The sequence below is a fragment of the Amblyomma maculatum genome, chromosome 4 (genome assembly GCF_055883805.1).
Source record: "Amblyomma maculatum isolate TAMU_Amacu chromosome 4, ASM5588380v1, whole genome shotgun sequence".
NCBI classification, from domain to species: Eukaryota; Metazoa; Arthropoda; class Arachnida; order Ixodida; family Ixodidae; genus Amblyomma; species Amblyomma maculatum.
Window position 1 is genome coordinate 162,658,554 of NC_139347.1, and position 20,582 is coordinate 162,679,135.

Genomic DNA, 20,582 nt, shown 5'->3' on the forward strand with positions numbered 1-20,582 from the left:
GGAACAATAATTTCAGAAATATCATTACTGAGTGCGCGTTAGAAGTAGGCGGTAGGATAGTTAGAGAGGATACCGGTAAGCTGTCTAAGGAGACGAAAGATTTGATTAAGAAACGCCAGAGTATGAAAGCTTCCAATCCAACAGACCAGATCAATTGGCCGAGATATCGAAGCTAATCAATAAGCGCAAGGTGGCCGATATTAGGAAGTATAACATGGAGAAAATTGAGCATGCTGTAAAGAACGGGGGAAGCCTTAAAGCGATAAAGAAGAAATTGGGCATAGGCAAAAACCAGATGTATGCGATAAGGGACAAGGCGGGCAACGTCATCACTAATATGGAAAAAATAGTCAAAGTAGCCGAGGAGTTCTATACAGATCTCTACAGTAGCCAAAGTAGTCAGGACCGTAATGAGATTGGCAGTAGGGAAAAACAGTCAGACGTTCCACCAGTGACGAAGGACGAGGTCAAGAAAGCACTAGAAACTATGAAAAGGGGGAAATCAGCTGGAGAGGATCAGATAACTACAGATTTGCTGAAGGACGGGGGGATATCGTGCTAGAAAACCTGGCCACCCTGTATACGCAGTGCCTGGTGTCATCGACGGTGCCGGAACCATGGAAGAATGCAAACATTATCCTTATTCACAAGAAAGGGGACTCTAAGGACCTTAAAAATTAGAGACCAATCAGCTTACTGTCTGTTACGTATAAGGTATTTACTAAGGTAATCGCTAATAGAATCAGGACAACCTTAGACTGCAATCAAGCAAAGGATCAAGCAGGGTTTCGGAAACGGTACTCTACTATCGATCGTATCCATACCATCAATCAGGTGATAGAAAAATGCTCGCAATATAACCAGCCCTTATACATAGCATTCATTGATTACGAAAAAGCATTTGACTCAGTTGAAACCTCGGCGGTGATACAGGCATTGCGAAATCGGGGGGTAGACGAGCCATACGTGAAAGTGCTGGAAGATATATATAGCGGCTGCACAGCAACCATAGTTCTGCATAAAGAAAGTAACAAAATTCCCATAAAGAGAGGTGTTAGGCAAGGAGACACAATCTCCCCAGTACTATTCACAGCTTGTTTAGAGGAAGTATTCAGAGACTTGGAATGGGAGCAGTTAGGGATAAGGGTAGATGGAGAATACCTCAGTAATCTGCGATTTGCTGATGGCATTGCCTTGCTAAGCAACTCGGGGGATGAACTGCAAATAATGATTGATGACCTAGACAGGAAAAGTAGAAAGGTAGGCTTGAAAATCAATATGCAGAAGACTAAGGTAATGTTCAACAGCCTCGGGAAGGAACAGCAGTTTACATTAGGTAGCGAAATACTGGAAGTAGTAGGCGAATATGTCTACTTAGGACAGGTAGTAACCGCAGACCCGGACCACGAAAAGGAAATAACAAGAAGAATACGATTGGGATGGAGCGCATTTGGCAAGCACTCGCAGATTATGACTAGCAGCTTACCGGTATCGCTCAAGAGGGAAGTATACAACAGTTGCATCTTGCCTGTACTCACCTATGGGGCTGAAACGTGGAGGCTAACCAAGAGAGTTCTACTTACGTTGAGGACAACCCAGAGGGCTATGGAACGAAAAATGGTAGGGGTAACATTAAGAGATAGAAAGCGTGCAGAGTGGGTCAGAGAAATAACTCAAGTTACCGACATTCTAGTAGAAATTAAGAAGAAGAAATGGACATGGGCAGGACATGTAGTGCGAAGAGAGGATAACCGATGGTCGCTGAGGGTAACAAATTGGATTCCAAGGGAAGGAAAGCGTAGCAGGGGGCGGCAGAAAGTTAGGTGGGCGGATGAGATTAAGAAGATCGCCGTGGTCAAGTGGATGCAGCTAGCACAGAACCGGGTTAAGTGGAGAAATATGGGAGAGACCTTCGCCCTGCAGTGGGTATAATCAGGCTGATGATGATGATGATGATGATGCAAGGGATACTTTCGCCTTTTCATAATACCTCAGAAGCCCTAGGTGGTACTTTAGAAATATTAAAGTGAAAAGACCAGCAGCAACAACCGGAGAATATGCTCTATATATTTATGAACCCCATATACTCAAAGACCACATTCGCCTTTTCCTAGTAGCTCAAAATCACTAGGTATAAAGAAATGCATGTCCATACTCATAGAGGTCGACGAAATACACATCCTTCTGCAATAATAATTGATGTATACTTTGTGTTCATTATACGCCTATTATGTGTATATAACACGCAGCCGTAGAGCAGTAGCTCATTTGCTCGGCTTCTGCATCCAAAGATGTGATCCCGGCCTCGGCTACCGATTTTTGATGGAGGCGAAAACCGAGGGGATTGTACGCTGTGCTGCGTTGTTGCGACTGTAGGAAGAAAGAAAAGAAAATGCACGGGACTGCTGACTTACTTTGGAGCGGAGCCACTACCGCTGCCTCGTGCGGCCCTGGGAGAAGGGAGGGAGAGAGAGAAAGATACGCGTCGCAAGACTCTTCGTCCACCAGCGAAGCGGCGGCGGGTGCAATGACGGCCTCCACGAAAGATACAATTCCGATGTCAGTGCCCGCTAAAGTACCCCAGGAGGTCGAAATTTCCGGAGCTCTCCTTCGTGCGTAGGGTACGGAGAGTATAAGGTACGTGTTTGACTGAAGTTTAGCGTAATTGTGTTATAGGAAACCATACGGTCCCTCAACCATACGGTCCCTCATCTGCCTCATGAGGGGTTGTTCCGTCGCCCAGCTGACGAGTCCTCGAGCGAAATTGTAGGCAGCCTCATTACCCGGAATGAAGGAATGTGCTGGTGTCCAGATTAGCTGTATTGAACGGCGAGTCGTTTAAGAGGCAAGTAGCAATGTTAGTGCTATAGGGGATATCATGCTTTTGCTGTAATTTCAGAATTTGTTATTGCGGTTATAGAGTCGCTAATATATTGTTAAACGTCGTAACAATATATTAGCGACATAGGGAAGTGCGTGACAATAATAAGGGCTGAGATTGAACTTATCGCGAGAGTGATCGCAGCCTCCTCCGTTTCCTCCGGGTCATTGGTAATGCCCGAACCGGCCATGAGATGTTGGCCTCGATAATTTAGTCCTCATCATCAAACTGGCATTACGGTCCGCTTGCTTGGCTGCATCGACATAGATCGTGTCTTGTTTCTACTGGTGTTGCTGTGTAGGGCTTTGGATCTTTCTACTCGCCTGTGTTAACTACATTCAGGGTTCACATTCTTCGGGAGAGGTAGGCTTTTCAAGTGAGTTCGCAGGCTCATGGGAAATGAGATTGCCCTGCCTTATTGCGGGGTAACCAGTTGAGAGGGCACCAATGATAAAGTGTCCTGTCGGTGTGTAGGTTAGCCGTTCGTATGGAGCTGTGAGGTGGGCCTCTACCAGCTACCTAAAAGTGTTGTGGACTCCAACGGCACTGAGGCGCTCAGCTAGGTATTTATGGGGAGACCAAGTGCCCGTCTGATCAGGCAATCAACACGTTGTGTTTCTCTATGTTACTTTTCAGGTAGTTTATCATGTAGGTAATGCTAATAATGACAAAACCCTGGACCAGGCGGACGAGATCAGTTTCTTTCATACCCGAATACCGATTAGCAATTCGACGTATGATATGCACTGTCCTAGAGACACCAGCCTTGAGGCGGTTGAGGGACTCTGTGTTTATGCCACTGTTCTCGATGTATATTCCAGGAACCCTTATGACGGACATAATGACGGACATAATGACAGGAACCCTTATGACGGATAATTTTCCCCTTAACATGCACCCGGATTTCGGTATTGTCCCCTGTGCCTGTCCTATGCATGAGCAGTTCTGATTTTGTAGGTGAGCAGGATAGACCCGCCCTCTCTATGCAGTCGGTAACGGTGTCCACTGCTGGTTGTAGGGTTTCTTCTATTTATGCGTCATTTCCTAATGTGACCCACAGCGTTATGTCTTCGGCGTATAATGTGTGAGACTGTGTATGCGGTTAAGTCCGTCCTTTAGTGGAAGAGAGACAGGTTAAAGAGGAAGGGAGACAGCACGGACCCCTTTGGGGTGCCGCCGCTGCCAAGATATAGTGCCAGATATGAGGATCTCAAAATTTAGTTCGCCTGTTCGACCTGGGAGAAAATCCTTTACGTAGTTGAAGGTTCTTGCATTAGGGATTATTGAGCAAAGGTTCTTAAGCTGAGCTGCATGTGCGACATTATCGAACGCCTTGGTTAAGTTTAGAACTAGGATAGCTTTGGCACTATAGCCAATGGGCAGTTGTAATATGTGCTGGGAAAATTGCAGCATGACATCTTGTGCTGAGAGTCGAAAGCGAAAGCCCAGCATTGTGGGTGGTAGGAGGTGGCGATCGTCGACATAGCTGTGGAGGAGATTGGGGATAATATGCTCCATTAGTTTTATTACATATGATGCTAAAGAGATAGGCCACAGGTTTTCAAGGGCGAACCGTTTGCCTGGCTTATGAACGTCACTTTTGCATGCTTCCATGAGCAGGAATTCGGCTACCACCCAACAATCATTCATAAAATTTATAAGTTCTGTGACTGACGCATCGTCCAAGTTTCGTAGATATTTTACGGGAGCACCGTCCGCACTGTGGGCAGAGTTTACGCGAAACTGCATTACGGTCAAGAATACTTCGTCCTCGGAGATGGTGGCATCAAGTTCTTGATTTTTATGTCCCGTATACGTTGGAAGGGTGGTCAAGGGATGGAAACTGATGTATAGGGTTTGTAGGTGTCGGAGGAGACTTACGTCGGTTCCCTGATATTTGTGCAATGTGCAATAGCTTTGCCAAGTCGTCTAATTAGGTAGATCTGGACTTGGCTGGGTCAAGAAGGTACCCCAGTAAGTTCCAAGTGCGAGCTCCTGACTGCCCTTAAATGTGAAAATCGGCGCTATGCTGAAGGCTCAAATTACCTGCCATAGTGAAGCTTTCGATTTAACAAAGACACCGTCGTACGTGATTCCGAATATTGACTTTGTAACTTGAGGCCATTATGATATCTTGATGTAGATGACCCAGAGTGATCTTTCTAGTTCCAATCCACTGTATGCATATAAATGTCGCATAATTCGGCAATATAGCACTATATATTTCACTAACACATAAACCTATATTCAGAGAGCTTCCATAGTAAAACAAAAGGATGTACTGACTCAACGGCGATAATGACCTGATGTCGTACCTTGTTGAGGAGACCGTGTGGACAGTGGCGCTGTTGCGCATTTCCCTGGCCGGACGTCAACGTCATCAATCGCAATATCACTCGAACCTCGTCCAATTTGCCCATTGATGACAACCTGTTCATGGAGAAGAGTAATGCATGACGTCATCGAAGGACAGTGCTTTCACTCTAAATTTATTTCACCAAAGCTTCGATTATGCATCACAGGCTATGGTGACCATGCGCAGGCTATCTTCTTAAAAGTATTTGTGTTAACATTCTGGTGGTATTGGGACGCGTGACAAACTAGCTTTTATCCCTGCAGATATATTTTCATACTACCCGTAGTGACAACTATTTATGATACTCAAGCTCTTATTTCCTTGATCTCTAACTTCCTAAACAGCCGCTCATCTTTCCCAGATATGCAATTTAACACACCTAAGAATATTAAATAAGTCTTCCTAACTTACTTGCTGTTCTATTTCATGCCATAGGTATTCTCTTTCTTATGCCATGCCAGCAGTCTATTCATTTCCAAACCGTGTTCAAATGTGGTACTGGTGTTTTCATAGCGGCGTATTAGTTTACCATGTGTATATTTACCTTTCAACCCATCACTTCATCTGCCGACCTGTGTGAGGTGATAAAGTCTTCGTTAGGTAGAGTGTATGTGCACTTAGCCGTGTTATCCAAAACGAATTGTGGCTAAAATAATATTCAATAAATAAATTTTGTTCTCCGGGTGCACGTAATTTTGTTGCACATTCGTTTCAACACAGTTAACTAAAAGTTGTGCAAATATCCGTTCTGGCCTGATTCATGCAGAATAATCTTGTATCGACAGATTTCAAGGTATATCTTCATAGATGGGTACAAGGGTGTTCAATGAGCAATTGTCAACAGTTCTTCATTTCAGCTTCGATCTCCTTCAGCTCTGGACATCTCTCGTCTGGTAAGCGGTCACTATAGATTTGTTGTGTTACTACGTCTAGTGCTCGGCTGCCTTTCGCGGATTTTTTTTTTGCTAGGCTGTTGTGCATTACTTTAATATCTTTATAGTGGTTTATGGGCCGAACTTTGTGTTTTGCCTCTCTAGGAAATCAGATGTGCATTCCCCGTTCAGCCAGGCCAATTTCATCAAATAAATAGCGCTTGGAGTCGTTTGAAGAATTTAATGTCCCATAGCGACTCAGGGTAGGAGAAATGACAGTGGAGGGCTCTCCACCACCTGGGTCTCTTTCACCACCTGTGTTTTTTGAAAGCGGCCGCCGCGGCCAAGATTCGATCTCGCATCCTTGGGCACATTAGTCGAGGGGCCTATCCACTTCCGTTATGGAGGGATATGGCAGTTGCGCAGTTGCTAAAGATATCTTCCAACAGTTATACGTAGACCTCTCGTACTCATTCATAGGTAAGGAGGACAGAAGACGACAAAGGAAACATTAGAAAACACACGCGTTCACTCGCTAATGACTATTCTGAATTATTCCGCAGCACCTGCACGACTGCTCATTTTAGTCCTATACCTTAACCATAATTTCCAACAAAACTAAAAAATCTTGTCACATTAGTGGTGGTGTAAATATGGAAGATTGTTATTTATCCAGTAGCCATAGTTCATAAAGAGCAATGAAGCCAGCTTGGTGTTATTTTACTAAAGAGTTAAATTACTGAAAATAGCAGAAAGAAGTATTGTATTTGTATACGGTTACTACAGCTCTCACCAACTATTCGAAAGAAATCTCTGAACAACGTAGCCAGGACCAAAAAAAAAATAACACTTCTCCCGGAAATTGTCTCAAATATTGTTGAAGGATCACTAAGTAGAAAATAATGGACAATATATTAACCGATCATGATTATTGTGAATAATGCAATATCTGCTCTACACTCCGTGCACCTTACAAGTTCAAATGGCAAAATGTCCTGATTTGTGGACTTTCTATAAATACGAAACAAGTAATATTTATTTCATCACTGCCATCCTATCTGCACCTCCGGCCGCGGTGGCGGCTCTTTCATAGATGCGAAAGGCAAGGCGACCGCATGCGGTGGTGCGATATTGATGCACCTTAAAGAACCCAAAGTGGTCGAAACTTAAGGAGCCCTCCCCAACGACGCCAATCATTATAGGCCGAGTCGCTACTCGACATACTAAAGCAAATATTAGTATGTGGAGGCGGTAGTTTGTATAACGATTTGATTTTTTTAGTGCGTAGCACTACCATTCGCAATCCCGGATTTCGTCGATTTCTCTTCGAAGATGCTTATTCTCTCTCTCTTTCTCTTCGTGAAGTGAAGAAAGAGAAATTGACGACGCGCGCGCCGCGCGGCTCGGTATTGAGGAGACGAGCGGCCGCGCAAATGCAGCACAATTCGCTCTCTCTCTCTCTCTCTCTCTCTCTCTCTCTCTGCCCGTTCTGCGGGAAACTTGAAGGGAAAAAGAAGGTGGCGATGCCCGCATTACGCGACCTAACATGAGGGGCCGTAGCGGCCGCACAGATTCAACCAGTGAGAGAGTGGGTCGTGTCCAAGTTGCGGGCGTCGCTGCCATTAGCGGGCACTGTTGTACAAGCGTGTGTTACACCGGCCTGAGCACTCGTGTGTCTCTCGCGCGTCCTCAACTTCGGCATCTCTCCCTTCGCATCAGTCACTCCTCAGCCTTCACGGACAGCAGACGTGTACGCGCGGTGCTCCCTGGGCCTCGGCCCCGAGCCACTCGCCGCGTCGTGAAGCAGCTTTTGCTTACTTCCTCGCCTTAACTGGCGCTTGCCTACAAGCGCATTTCCCTGCTCCTGGATTACCTTTCTTCGTCCTGCAGACCTTCGTTCAAGCTCGGAATGTATTGATGCAGAAAATCTGGAGCATCTGTTTTGCCAATTCCCTAAATTATTCTCAAATCTCTCTCTCCCCCTTTTATCCCACCCCAGACCGTTCAAGCTCGGAGCAATGCATTCCAAAGAGGGATGCAATACAGCGTGTCTATTTTTGTTTTTTAGGAATCATTGACCATGGTGTAAGGCAAACTGAGGACGCGGCTGCGCCGCGTGCGTTTCCTTCGTGTCGCAATGGATGAAGCCGGGCCTTCTGGCACAACGGCGCAGGTTTGCCGTGCTCGACGTGCTGATCGAAGTACAACGGTTACAAAGACAGCGGGAACGCGACTCTACTGATTCTGATATTGCAGGTAAACGGCTCAAGAACCTAGAAGCACAAAGAATGAGGAAACGTGCCTTGCGTGCTCATGCAATACGAAGCATAACAAAGTGTAATTGTATGAAAAATGTAGCAGGGATAAGTAGTGCTACGCTCCTACTTTGCATTTGGTTAACTATAGAAATCGGTTGTAATTCTTTTATTGTTCTTGCTTCCTCCGAGACTTTCAGTCTCCTTCTGTCCACAAGGGAGTAGCTGACCGATTTGAGGCAATATTTATAGGAAAAATTTGAGCAATAATGTCAAAGAATGTTCTTAAAGTGATTTACCTCCAATGCGAATACAACCAACGGGGATAATCATATTTATAAATGCCTGTGTGCGATATTAATCGCATGTATATTGTTTAGGGTCACATCAAATGTTCCGGTAGTCTATGCATATGATAGTACCCTGTCGAGGTGAAAGGCTGCGTACATTTATAATACTGTAAGAATTATCCATTAAAAGCCAGCCAGGTGCAACTGTCGGTTTACAGAAAATCCGCCTATCGGTTGAGGATCGATTTTCTCAGCACTTGTACAATATTTCAAGGTACAGAAAGACTATTTGCCATTGAAGTTTGATGGAGGACAACTAAGTCTAGTGCTCAAATAAATATGATTATATGGTCCTCTAGAATCGGCCCCAAACCGCGTTGAACATTTCACATCACCAACCCCAACATCCGGTACACGTCACAGAGTCCTAAAATTGCTTTTTCTCTGCAAAGTTGCTCGCTTTTACCCATGCCGTACACTATATTTTCATTTTTGTAATCAGGCACTCGATTATTTTGATCATACCCTTATCATAAAATCCAATTAAATTTAAAAGTGCTCGGTGAATTAGTAGCTCTGTCAAACCGTTTAATAGGTTTCTTCCCAATATGGCTGAAAAAAGCAGCCTGTCTCCGCAAAGGCTAATCATACATCCCTTTCAAAGCAGTATTGATGAGCCACTTTCGCTGTAGACAGCTTTACGTTCTTCTAAAATAACTCATTTTTGTTCTTTGTGCTTGCTTTGTCATACTTGAAAAATATCTAAGACATTTGTTTTCCTGAAATTACTATTGAATTGAGTTTATTTCGTATTCACCATAGCGTTGTTTATTTCTCTAAAGCGGCCTTTATAGGAGAATCAGTGAAGACTTCCAACAGAAAACGTTGTAAAGTACTTTCCCATTCATGCAAATACTATTTTGTTTTATTTTTTGATCTTAACGGAAAATTTCAATTTCGGGCCGCAACTCGGGTTTCATTTTAAAAGGGGAATGTTATTGCCCAAGTTAATTTCTGATAACCTCCAAGCTAATGCGATCACATCGCCCGAAGGTCATGTTCTCCATGATCCCTGGAATTTCAAAGGGCTTAAATTTGGCCTACCTTTCTTATTTATTTTTGTCCGTAAAGGGCGTTACTCCGTATACACAAAAAAACTGTCTTCGGGACAGCAATAAACCGCAAAGCATTCTCCTTACGCTTTGCTGCTGAAGTTGTAGTACTAGCGGACTGTCACATCACCACATTCTATTTCGCGATCACCCTGCTGCGTATGGGTCCTTTGTAGGTGGAGCGGTGTCTCGCAGCTGAAGCATGCATGTGGGCTAATTTTGGTCCCAACTTTAAAATCTGCTGGTTTTAATTTTTGATATATTAAGGCATGGTGGCCTATAAAGACAAACAATACATAAATATTGCTCACCGAGAACCGCGATGGAGTGTCTGTTCGCTCCAGAGAAAGCAAGGTCCATTCACTCAATTCTGTGGAATGTACAAGCGTGGGTTGGCCGAGTGGCAGGCCAGTCTCGTCCAGGAACGTAACTGTCAACTGTGCTCGTGCTGAAAGACCGACAAATTTCACGTCCAGAGTGGATAAGTATTTGTACACTTTTCTAACAGTTCGAAATATTGCGAGCAATTAGCAGTAATTTTAAGTGTATTCAGAAATATGATAGCACTAACAGAAAGTATAAATTTACGCATTCTGATGGACTCCACTTATCTACAGGCATGAAAGGGAAGAAGGAAAAGAAAGAATATTATTTTTTTCCGTTTGCATCGAGGAAAGGCTATAGGAAGCAACATACTGACACAAATCAAGATGACATACAAACAAGATGACAAAGTAAATTGCAATTTCGCATAGAATACACAGTTCATATTGTAAGTGTAGTCGGTCGTAGATTTCAATTTGCAAGAACAACCCTGCAGCAACCAACATAGAATGCGCACCGAATGAGTGGGTAGATGACTTGTATATAAGTAGGAAAAAAGCGCAGGCTTCAAACATATAACGGAAATAGGGACTGGAATAGGCAAACAAAAAACTAGGGTGCTTCCGTGTAACCCGATATATCAGCACAGAATTACTGCAACCAATGAAGAAGTCTAACAGGAAATGAAAAGAAGTCAAACGTACATCCTTTCTTCATGAAGTAGAAAAAGCGGAAGCAAACAGTCGGTCCCAAAGAAATAATTTGGCTTCGCAAGCTTCCAAGGCGGTTTTGTGCGATGTCTTCAGCGTCCAGCAGCAGATAGAAGCCTGGAAAAATGAAATGTGAGGCACCGTGTGTTTATTTTTCAACTGTCTCCAGGTCGATATTTTAAGCCCTGCGAGAGGTAAATGCGTATAGCTAGTGCAGCTGGATTCTACAGCAACGCGTGATAGAGTTCAGTGATCCCAACAATTAAAACGCTAAAATATAATACCTTTTTTGCCTTCTATTTTAGGGACAACACTATAAATTTAAGGTCGTCAAGATAAAAACTCAGTCAATTTATTTCTATTTTTGTTTCATGGATAATGCTGTTAGTTATATTCATTGCCAAATATACGCATTTCTTAGCTCATTAAGCGGGCTTCCTGAAATGCAGATTTTTTAAATGGCGTCTCTTGTACTTTTAATAGAGCAAACCCGAAAGGCGTTCGCCTACTTCATATTGTAGAGGCAAATTACACGATTCTGTTTAGATTACTACGCCTGCAACGCCATTTTAGAGAAAAAAAAAAGGGCATTGCGGGAAGCCAACTTTAGGAGCCGAAATGGGTATTTGTGGCAATAAATTTATTTATTTAGCAATACGGCTATCTCATGACACTGAGACATCGCATGAGTTGGCACAGAATATGTTCACATAAAGCAGAGCAGTAAAAGTAGATAATTGCTAAAGTGGTTAAAGACGTTACACATAATATACAAGAGTAAAAATACGAAACCAAATGATTAGGCACGGCCCGCGCAAACTTATCTCAAGGCAGGTGACGTAACGTATAACCTCAATTAGTTTATAGTTCGAGTGTAAAAGGAGAGAAAAGAATTTAAAGGAATCCAAAAATGGCATACTTAAGTCGGTTTGTACGATAAGTGACACGCTCTGAAGTATAGTGAAGGAAAGGACCCGTCAACATCATCATTTTTTCTTGAGAACGCACTGCCGATAAAGATAATTTAAAATGTTGTAGCTTGTTTTGACCGCCCTCAATTTCAAATATAATCCTTGTTACTATAATGAAGTATAACAAAGTCAATTATTTAAGTTTGATTAGTTATTGATTTCTTCACTGACCTCTATTAGGTACAATATATTCGCCTTAGTGTGCGGTTTAAAAAGCAAGACTTGCCCACGAATCTCCCACAAGTTTGAAAAAAAAACGATCTTTTCAACCTTTAGAAAACACCCATTATACAAGCTACATAGGCACATACTTACCGCAAAACGAAACTTTGCGCACAATAAAAATAAGCGACCAGCTGCGCATCTTAGCTCCTTTCAACACGCCTATGAGAGGGGCACCCACTAGTCAAAACATCCACTAATAGCCGCAACATTTTTCCGCTTGCCTTTTTGCTCAGAATGTTTCTTTAGAAAAGAAAATTTATACTCTGCCCCCCAACCCTGTCACGCGGGCTTGTTGTCAGCCAATTCAGCATGCAAGGCTCGTCATGCTTTGGAAGTCTGCAAGGAGGTTGCACAGCAGACTATGTCTAAACGAATGTTTTCCGCATAATGCATCCCGTAAACTTTTGATACCGACAGTATGTACTTACTTTCCAAATCCGAGCTCTTTTTACCTTTACAATTTTCAAATAGCATGATATCACGTGAAATGCGAGCATTGTTCAACACGAGGTGTGGAGTGATTAGATGGACCTGTAACGCAGTGTCCAATTAAAAAATTGACTCAGGTTTAATCCTGCAAATCTTGCTTAGGTGAGGCCAGGGACTCATTTTTCCTACTTTTGCTTTGGTAAGGCATAGGTTAGGCATGGGCAAACATGAATTTGCAGTAATAAATTGGCCTAGTTATAGAGTCGAGGAGGCGTCAACGAGCATGAGGAACGCGTAAGGTCAAAGCTTAAGTGACGGTTCATCATAGATGGTACCAATGATAAGCTGTTATCCACACTGTGACCTCTGGTTCGTAGCAGGTCAATCGTAGCAGAGGGTACAGAGCCCCAAAATTGGTGATTTTTTATCAAAATTATAACACAAAACAATCGGCGCGGTGAACAGCGCTAAATCAAAATTAAGATCCTTTCAATAACAAGAATAGCTATGCGAAAGGCTTTTTTGTTTCATGCAAAGAGATATATATATATATCCAGCAAAATGTATCAGAAGGCTCTTTGTGGAGCTGATATTTATTTACAATCGAAATTTTGACTTTAGGTGCAAGAGCAGCCTCATCTAATTCTTTATTCTGATATTCCAAAAAGGACACGCTAAACACACCGGAAGCCATAACATATCCCGGGCAACGTGACAATGACAATTGCGGAATTAACTATTCCTGGTACCCGCCACATACAACACTCTGGGTTCTGGCCTCAGTTCTGTTGCTCTCGTCGGCCAAAATTTCAGGTCACACCCTGTAAGACAGTTTGATGCAAAACACTGAGCAGGTGAAACTTGCTGCCATTTACAGATCAGTATTCATCGATGATTTATTACTCAAAACAGAAGCAAAGTTTTCCACACGCTTCGCAAAAGGAAGCTGCTTCAGAGTTGCGATCATGAAAGTTGCTGACACCTACCATTTCAACATTGTGACATTTTGAATTCCTCTATTCGGTGCCTTCTTCCCTAAAAGGCTTCGCTTATTGACCGTAGCACTACCTCCGCCTCGATTACTTTGATCACTCTATGCGGTAGCATCATATGCAACCGGACTGATTCACCATGAGCCGAATATTTGACGGCATTCTCGTTTTTCAAGTCAAAGCCCATTTAGACCCTGCGCAGTCACCATATTCACAAGCTGCTCAGTCATGTTGCTATATGCATTTTGACATGAAACCTGACCTGGCGCATAGGGCTCTTGCTGTACAAGCCTCTTTTAAAGCACGGCTACCAAAACCTAACTGCACGCCACGGTCTTTTTCTCTCTCAGGGGCTTATATGTTAGTGCAACAATACATTTTTCGAAACTTGAGTCTCGGCAGCAAAACTCTCAACGGCGATTTCGCAGTATGCAACCATAAATGCTGGTGGGCAAGCCTAGATCATTCGCAAATCCTAATAGTTCGGAAACTCTAGCGTTTCTTATTTTTTGTTTATTATTAACATCAGTTTCCAGATCACACAGTTTCATTTCACGAATGTGCTTTACTGTTTATTATGCAAATCTGTATTTAAGGAAAGAAATATTTCGCATTGCCTTGTAACACCTTGTAATGCTGCACTTTGTATCATTGTATCACGACCACATACAGCATTATCTGTGCTGGTGTGAAATTCTAATTTTTGCGATGACAAAGATCAATGCTAAGTTCTAGAAGAAAACGTTTTATGGTACCACACTGCTTGCCTCACTTTGAGATGATTGCCTCAATTTTAACAGTGCTTAATAGTCCGTATCAGGGTGATGTATAAGGGCATATACTAAATTCTAATAAAACACTTCCGCATCATACCACATGTACTTATTATAAAACAGACTCCCTCTTACCGTCTTCTGTCCCCACTGTGTGGTCTTTATTGATGCCGGTAAGATTAGATATGGTGCTTCCTCTGTGCCGATACCACTGAGCATAGGACAGGTTTCTGTTGTTGTACCAGTTGCACATGTCTTCTTCAAACGTGCAACTTCCTGGGGAAGGACAGGATGTTTCGCCTAAGCTAATGTCGTCCAGGGCAACTGCAGCGCCAAGGCCTCCGGAGGTTGTTCCTTCGAATACCAGCTGTCGTAGAAGAAGGGCCATGTCACAAGTTTAAAGCGCAAAATCACATTGACAACGCCCTATGCTCACGTCTTACTGAAGTTCATAATAGTGTTGCAAACCAAACGCCTCACTTGGCGCGGATGTGAAAGGTTCAGAAGAGAAACAACCACTCTTCAGGAACTCTTTTTCGCATCTTAGTTGACACAGGCAATTTTTTTTTCATACTTCCGCAATCAAAGAGGTATGGCATTTATAATTTGAATTTAGGTCACATAAACAATACAAAATATTACTAGTAAATTACTGCACTTCACTCAATGATGGCTTCCAGTTACGGCAACTCAAAATGGCTAGGTTGCCATGGTAAGTAGAAATGTTCCGGCTATATAACATTCACGATCGTTATTTATTATGTTGCCAATAATTGAGACCCATTAGCGGCCTCAATACCATTACGTAATAGCTTGTAATTCGTCGTTCCTTCCGTATCGACAGGTAAATGACATATAGAGAATGATGTGCAGCAGGCGACCCACATCTCCACGACAATTATGGCGGATGTCATCGCCAACAGCCCGCAATAATTTAGAGTATAATTAATATTTAACTACCTCACATTGTGTTTCAACGCAGAATATTTCTTCGGCCTATGTTTTCATCACCGTCACTTTACATCCGCCGCAAAAAAAATTTTAGAAATGCGCCAAAGAGATAAACAGGCCACTCACATTAGTCCCTTGGGTGTCGCTACGCAATGCGACAGCCGCGGAAAACCACTGCTGGATCGGCGCATCAGCCTTCGTTGCGAACCAAAGGGATTCTTGTCGACGTTCGTGAGAAACTTGAGTGACGTTCAGAGCCTCCGCTGAGCTTCCCGCGATGAAGAACCAGAAGCGCAGGCACTTATGACGAGACGAATCGTACCATCCCTCAGGACTTAACATGCGGCCGCCAGGAGGCAAAGCCAAGGCAAAGCGACCTGCGAGCGTGTTATGAGCAGTAAGTTGGGTAACAGAAGGAGCAGGGTATCTCAAGAGGGTCGACTGAAAAATAAAATGTAAATTCAAGAACGAATGTCTTAACAGCAGTATACACCGCACATTAGCGAGGGCATAGGGTGTCTTTTCCACTGTTTCTGTATGACTTCTGACTGTATTCGATTGGGATACAATGTATTACCATTCACTTTCATCTTTCGCTTAAAGAAAACAGAAGCATTGCGCTGAAAATCATGCGAATAAGGATGCGCTTGCGATTGTAACTGATAATGTGTAATTGCTTCATAAAGAAAGTGAGGATACCCAGAAATAAGGCATCCTTTCGCGCACACACGAGCCCTTCTCTCCAAACATAAATTATGAAACGTCGATCAGTAACGTTTGCATGGCTAGTAGCTGAATATTTTCGTAAAATTACTGACGAGGGTCAGAACGGGCGATCGGGCAGGAAAGGGAAGGCGGAGCAGGCGTTTTCAGTTTGGCGCAAAGTCCTTTTACAGAACTTCGAAATTCTGCAAATATGCCCCTCTTCACTCACCCTCGATGCGGCTTCAACTGTACCGCAAATAATAGTTTTCAAGGCATTTTCAATAATAATCTAAATTCATTACACGTAGAAAAGTTTCATCAGCCTGCAAATCGTTGGCACGTGTGTCGTGTCATTCACGCGGTATATCTATGTTATGCGCAATAGTATATTTCATTCCCACAGTGTCATGGGTAGGTGTCGGCCAAATTAGTGGACATAATGACGAGCTTTGGAAATAAATCGATAGCTGTAAGCATAAGAAGGATAAAAGTCATTGGATATATATCCCGCAGTTGAGATAAAGACGGACATATTGTCTCTGAGGACACGTAAAGGGATGAAAAAGTAACAGTTCGTGCTTCCCAGTGTACCGCATTTCAAACGTATAGACCCCACTATAAAAACAAACCTGGCATCCGGTTGATTGATAACGAGAGCCCATGTACAGTCTTTGTCAAAAGTATACGGCCCAAGAGGTTCGCTTCTAAGCATTGTAACATGGCTGCTGGCAGCAATACTGGAATATGAGTGTAAGCTAGAGGAGAATGAGGGTGAGGTTTGTCATCTACGAGATTTCGAACGCTAGAGTTGCTTTACGAGCCTCGGTACTGGGCTTAGAGCAAAATTCCTTGGGCCGTATACTTTTGACGAAGGCTGTACGTTGCTCAACCTGCTCTTTCGTAATGTCGGCCGCTGAATTACTTTAACTCAGGGAATACCCCAGCCAGTGGGCGCCGCTCATGCTCTCAATATTGGAAATGCGAAGCGAGCGTGCGGCCTCCTCGGCATAAGTGACGCTCATACAGTGTGCGGTGCCTTCACCACAGCTGTCGTATTCGTGGTTTTCCCAGAGATAATAAGGAACTAAGTTATTGATAAAACAATATTTACAGGACATGAGTGTTTACGCTGCCTTTGAAAGCATTGCACGACAGGCGCGTAGACTGTCATTTTCTCGATACTGCGGACGCGTTTTTAAAGCACAAGAAGCAGAGTAATTATAACGAGTTATGTATCTTTCTGCTTGAAGCATAAACGCTGATATGACGTTTGCTGGAATTACCGAAGCATGCCTTGTTATCAGTATAAGTAATCATGTTTTTAGATAGCAGGCGACCAGTTTTAGCCCTTCAGCCCTGCGATACTAAACCTGACGACAACCCACTGATCATGTGGTTTTTTGAGGCCAGCTACGCTCAACTAAATAAATAAATATTAAATAAATAAAGTCGCCTGGCCCAAACAAAATGGCGCCTGGGTTTCAAAACCCGGAGTTGCAAGCACATGAACTTTCACTGGCCACTCAATGAGAGTCCTATTTTGTCGCTCCAACCAAGCCGGTTGTTAAGTTGTGGTTAGGTGTGCGTTACGTATCGTTGTCCTCATTAGCTTCCCTCTGTGCGCAATGGATACCGAAAACATCGCCTTCCCATTGTCTTCTTAAGATGCGCTAATACCTCCGAAATTTTGTATCAACGACTTCGTCGACGATCGTTGCTTTAGGCTAATCTTCGAATCTATCCTCGAACCAAAAGCGAGATTAAACGCGTCATGGCAGCGCACAATGTTTTCGCATTTGACCAACTTAGCCAAATCTGCTTCCAATTTGTTCAGCGGTCATTCTGAATTCCCACGAAGTCAATAGTACATCGTTTGCTAAAGTTTCGCTTCCAAATGCGTATGTGTATTTTTTTTTTTTTTTTTTGCATTGGCTTTCTCAGTTTATTTGTTCTCCCTTTCGTTTTACCGGGGCCAAACGAAATCTCGGTGGAAAGAAGCTGGGTGACACGGATAAAGCTGATGTGAGCGCGGAGTCAGTTCTCCAGCTACGCAACCTGATGTCCACTCGATAAGATACGCACACATCTGCTTACAGTAGACGCGGGTGATAAGCAGTGATGAGGAGTGGCACCGAGAGAAAGGGCAAGCCGGCAATAGCGTTTCAAGAAACCAGGGTGCGGATGTGTTGCGCTTCAATCGAGGAAGCCGGAAACTGGCTGGTTTGCGGTGACCTTAGCGGCTGCACAATGTACCGCCACCGGGGAAGATGCGGTCCCGAAAAGAATGAATCGAGCAGCGCATGGTCAAGTTTAGGAGCTTCTTAAACAGCAGGAAAACAATTTCTTCTTGTCACAAGAGAATTTCTATGCGGTTTTGACAATGGCCTTGCCGTACGAAGCAAAGTATTCCCCAAACTAATTACACACAACAGAACTACAGAATACATTTAACATGTTTGGAACCCTTTTTCGACTGGTTTGTAGCTAAATATGGGTATTGTACACTCATATAATAATTACTCTTTTAGGCTACGTTTTGCACAGGAATTTTCCCCTATTTTTTACTCAGTCGCTGAAATATATTTTGTCTTATTTTGCTTTCTGGCTCGGTAAATCCTCGTTTTCTCTCGCTTTAATTGAAGGCTGAAAATTTAAAAAGCACACTTCGCGTGTGGTGTTTCCTGCTGTCATGGAGCCTTGCCCAGAGCGCACGCCGATTCTTCGGCATTTTACCCTACGCTTGAGCTGAATTCGAGACTATACAAATATACCTTCGCAGCCATTCCTTTGCTTTTCTATTTCAGACTCAAGGTTCAAGGAACACTTCACCTGATTCTTTCTTGTCCCTCTATCAACGGAGTGATTGAAGTTTAACGTTACTGACGTTTTAAACACAAAATGGTATGCCACAACTACTTCATAAAACACGGCATTAACGACCGCAGAAACTCAGCGCCAGGACATGTTTTAGAGGGAGTGAAGCAATTAACCTGTTTTCGAGAGATTGGTGGAACGTGATCACAAGATGGCTGCTTCCATAGGAGGCATGGCCGTGAAGACTAAACAGCTGCGAAAGTTTCACAGATTCAGAGATATTTAATAAATTTCATTGAATAGCACTTGATCTCAGTCGCTTCTTAACAAAAGCCAGAACAAAAAGCGGGACCCTCAAGAAAATATTATTGTATTGGGAGTACCTTCTAATACAATAATTTTTTCATTATTTACTTTTATCTTATAGAACTTTTTTGTGTAACAAACACACCTCAAAAAGGAAATTCTAACTCGGGGCGTTGAGGTTGTCTCTTCTAACAGTACAATTTGGCTACGGGTTATGCATGCGTTTGGCTGATATACGCAGATACATTCTATTTGGCTAAGATGAGACATAGATATAAAAACGATATATGTGAAAAATCTTTTTCTTGTGGCCAGAAATAGTAACGTACTACATTTCAGTAAACCATGGTGTTTTAATCCTGCATGCTTGGCGCAACCTCCATTCATTTGGCGAAAGTATTAGCATCTGGACTCTTGCTCACCTGATGGGGACTGTGTGCTGTAATCCGACTGCGGCAGAACCACGCTGCTTCCGCTGGTCCTCTCCCAGTTGTGCAGCTGCCAACCGCATGAGTCGGACTCGAAAGTGCACACTGTGTACACACGAAAAATGGAAAAATAAAAACTTCTTCTCACTTTCAATGTACTCTTTCTGACGAAAAGGAGTGGCCTAAAAGGATTAAAAACGTGGTATTTTTATAAGTGGTTGCAGCCTTTGAAACGGTAAAAACCTCAACTCCGGTAAGTGATTAGGCATGATAAATGTTTTACACAAGAGACTAGATGAAATGATTTTGTTTAGCCCGCACAAAATACTACAATCATTACGTTGAGCCTTCCAGTACGCCACTAAAAAGAATGCACTTCAGAAAAGAATAACGCTGAAATGTTTTGACAGATTTGAAAGATTTCTTGTTCATTGTTATTTCATAACTCAGTTCTTAGAAATTTGCCGCTCATGTTATTTTCTACATGCAGATTGGTACAGATATTAGACAATATATTCAGGTATTTCTATGCTCTCAGCGTTTTTCAGGGGTTTACCTTGTCTTTCTTTCCATATGTGAGCAGAACAAAGTAAAGTTTAGGGAGATCTTTCCTGCATAACTAATATAGCATGTAATATGAGCATGCGCACTCAATCGACACGCAATAAAAATTGAAGTATGCGTTATTTTCTAGTGATAAACTAGTAGCTCTCTGCCGTGCGAAACTCAAGACTGCGAAGCAGCGCACTTGTTGATCGTCATCGATTATGGCATGCGACGCATATATTGTTTGCTATAATATTATACGACCTTAATAAATTAATTTATCTGCTTTTCAAGAAAACGTATAAGGGGCGAAAAAAGGTTTCTGTATTGTCAAGAATGCTAGCAGACTGAATAATCTGCTAATCTCTATGACATGCGCGCTCCAAGCGCTAGGATATATGACCAGCTCACTCATAAATGAAATTCAAGCTCAGTGAAACCATGTCTACATTTTCACTCCTTTTTTTTTTCAACTCTTAAGCTATCCTTGCGTTCCATGTATTTGAGAATGCCTGCATTGCACGCATAAAACCTTCGCCAAGAACGGTGTTTTCAGTTACACGGCCACTAGTCACAGGTGTGCTGGCACGTAGGGCGTATTAAATGTTTTCTTAGGTGACAAGTTTGCTGAAATCAGCTAGT

At 42.9% G+C, this 20,582-nt stretch overlaps 1 protein-coding gene across 2 annotated transcripts in view; it reads right to left on the reverse strand.

Annotated features, from left to right (window-relative positions):
* LOC146193389 (MAM and LDL-receptor class A domain-containing protein 1-like) overlaps positions 1-20,582 on the reverse strand; it is a 301,641-nt gene that overhangs the window by 24,272 nt on the left and 256,787 nt on the right. For both annotated transcript variants that reach the window (XM_084602739.1, XM_084602738.1), the window contains 6 exons: positions 19,389-19,499; positions 15,268-15,518; positions 14,326-14,557; positions 10,795-10,917; positions 10,078-10,214; positions 5,197-5,311 (listed from right to left, as the gene is read on the reverse strand). In XM_084602739.1, coding sequence (XP_084458865.1) covers positions 5,197-5,311; positions 10,078-10,214; positions 10,795-10,917; positions 14,326-14,557; positions 15,268-15,518; positions 19,389-19,499 — 969 coding nt within the window. The remainder of the gene's footprint in view (positions 1-5,196; positions 5,312-10,077; positions 10,215-10,794; positions 10,918-14,325; positions 14,558-15,267; positions 15,519-19,388; positions 19,500-20,582) is intronic.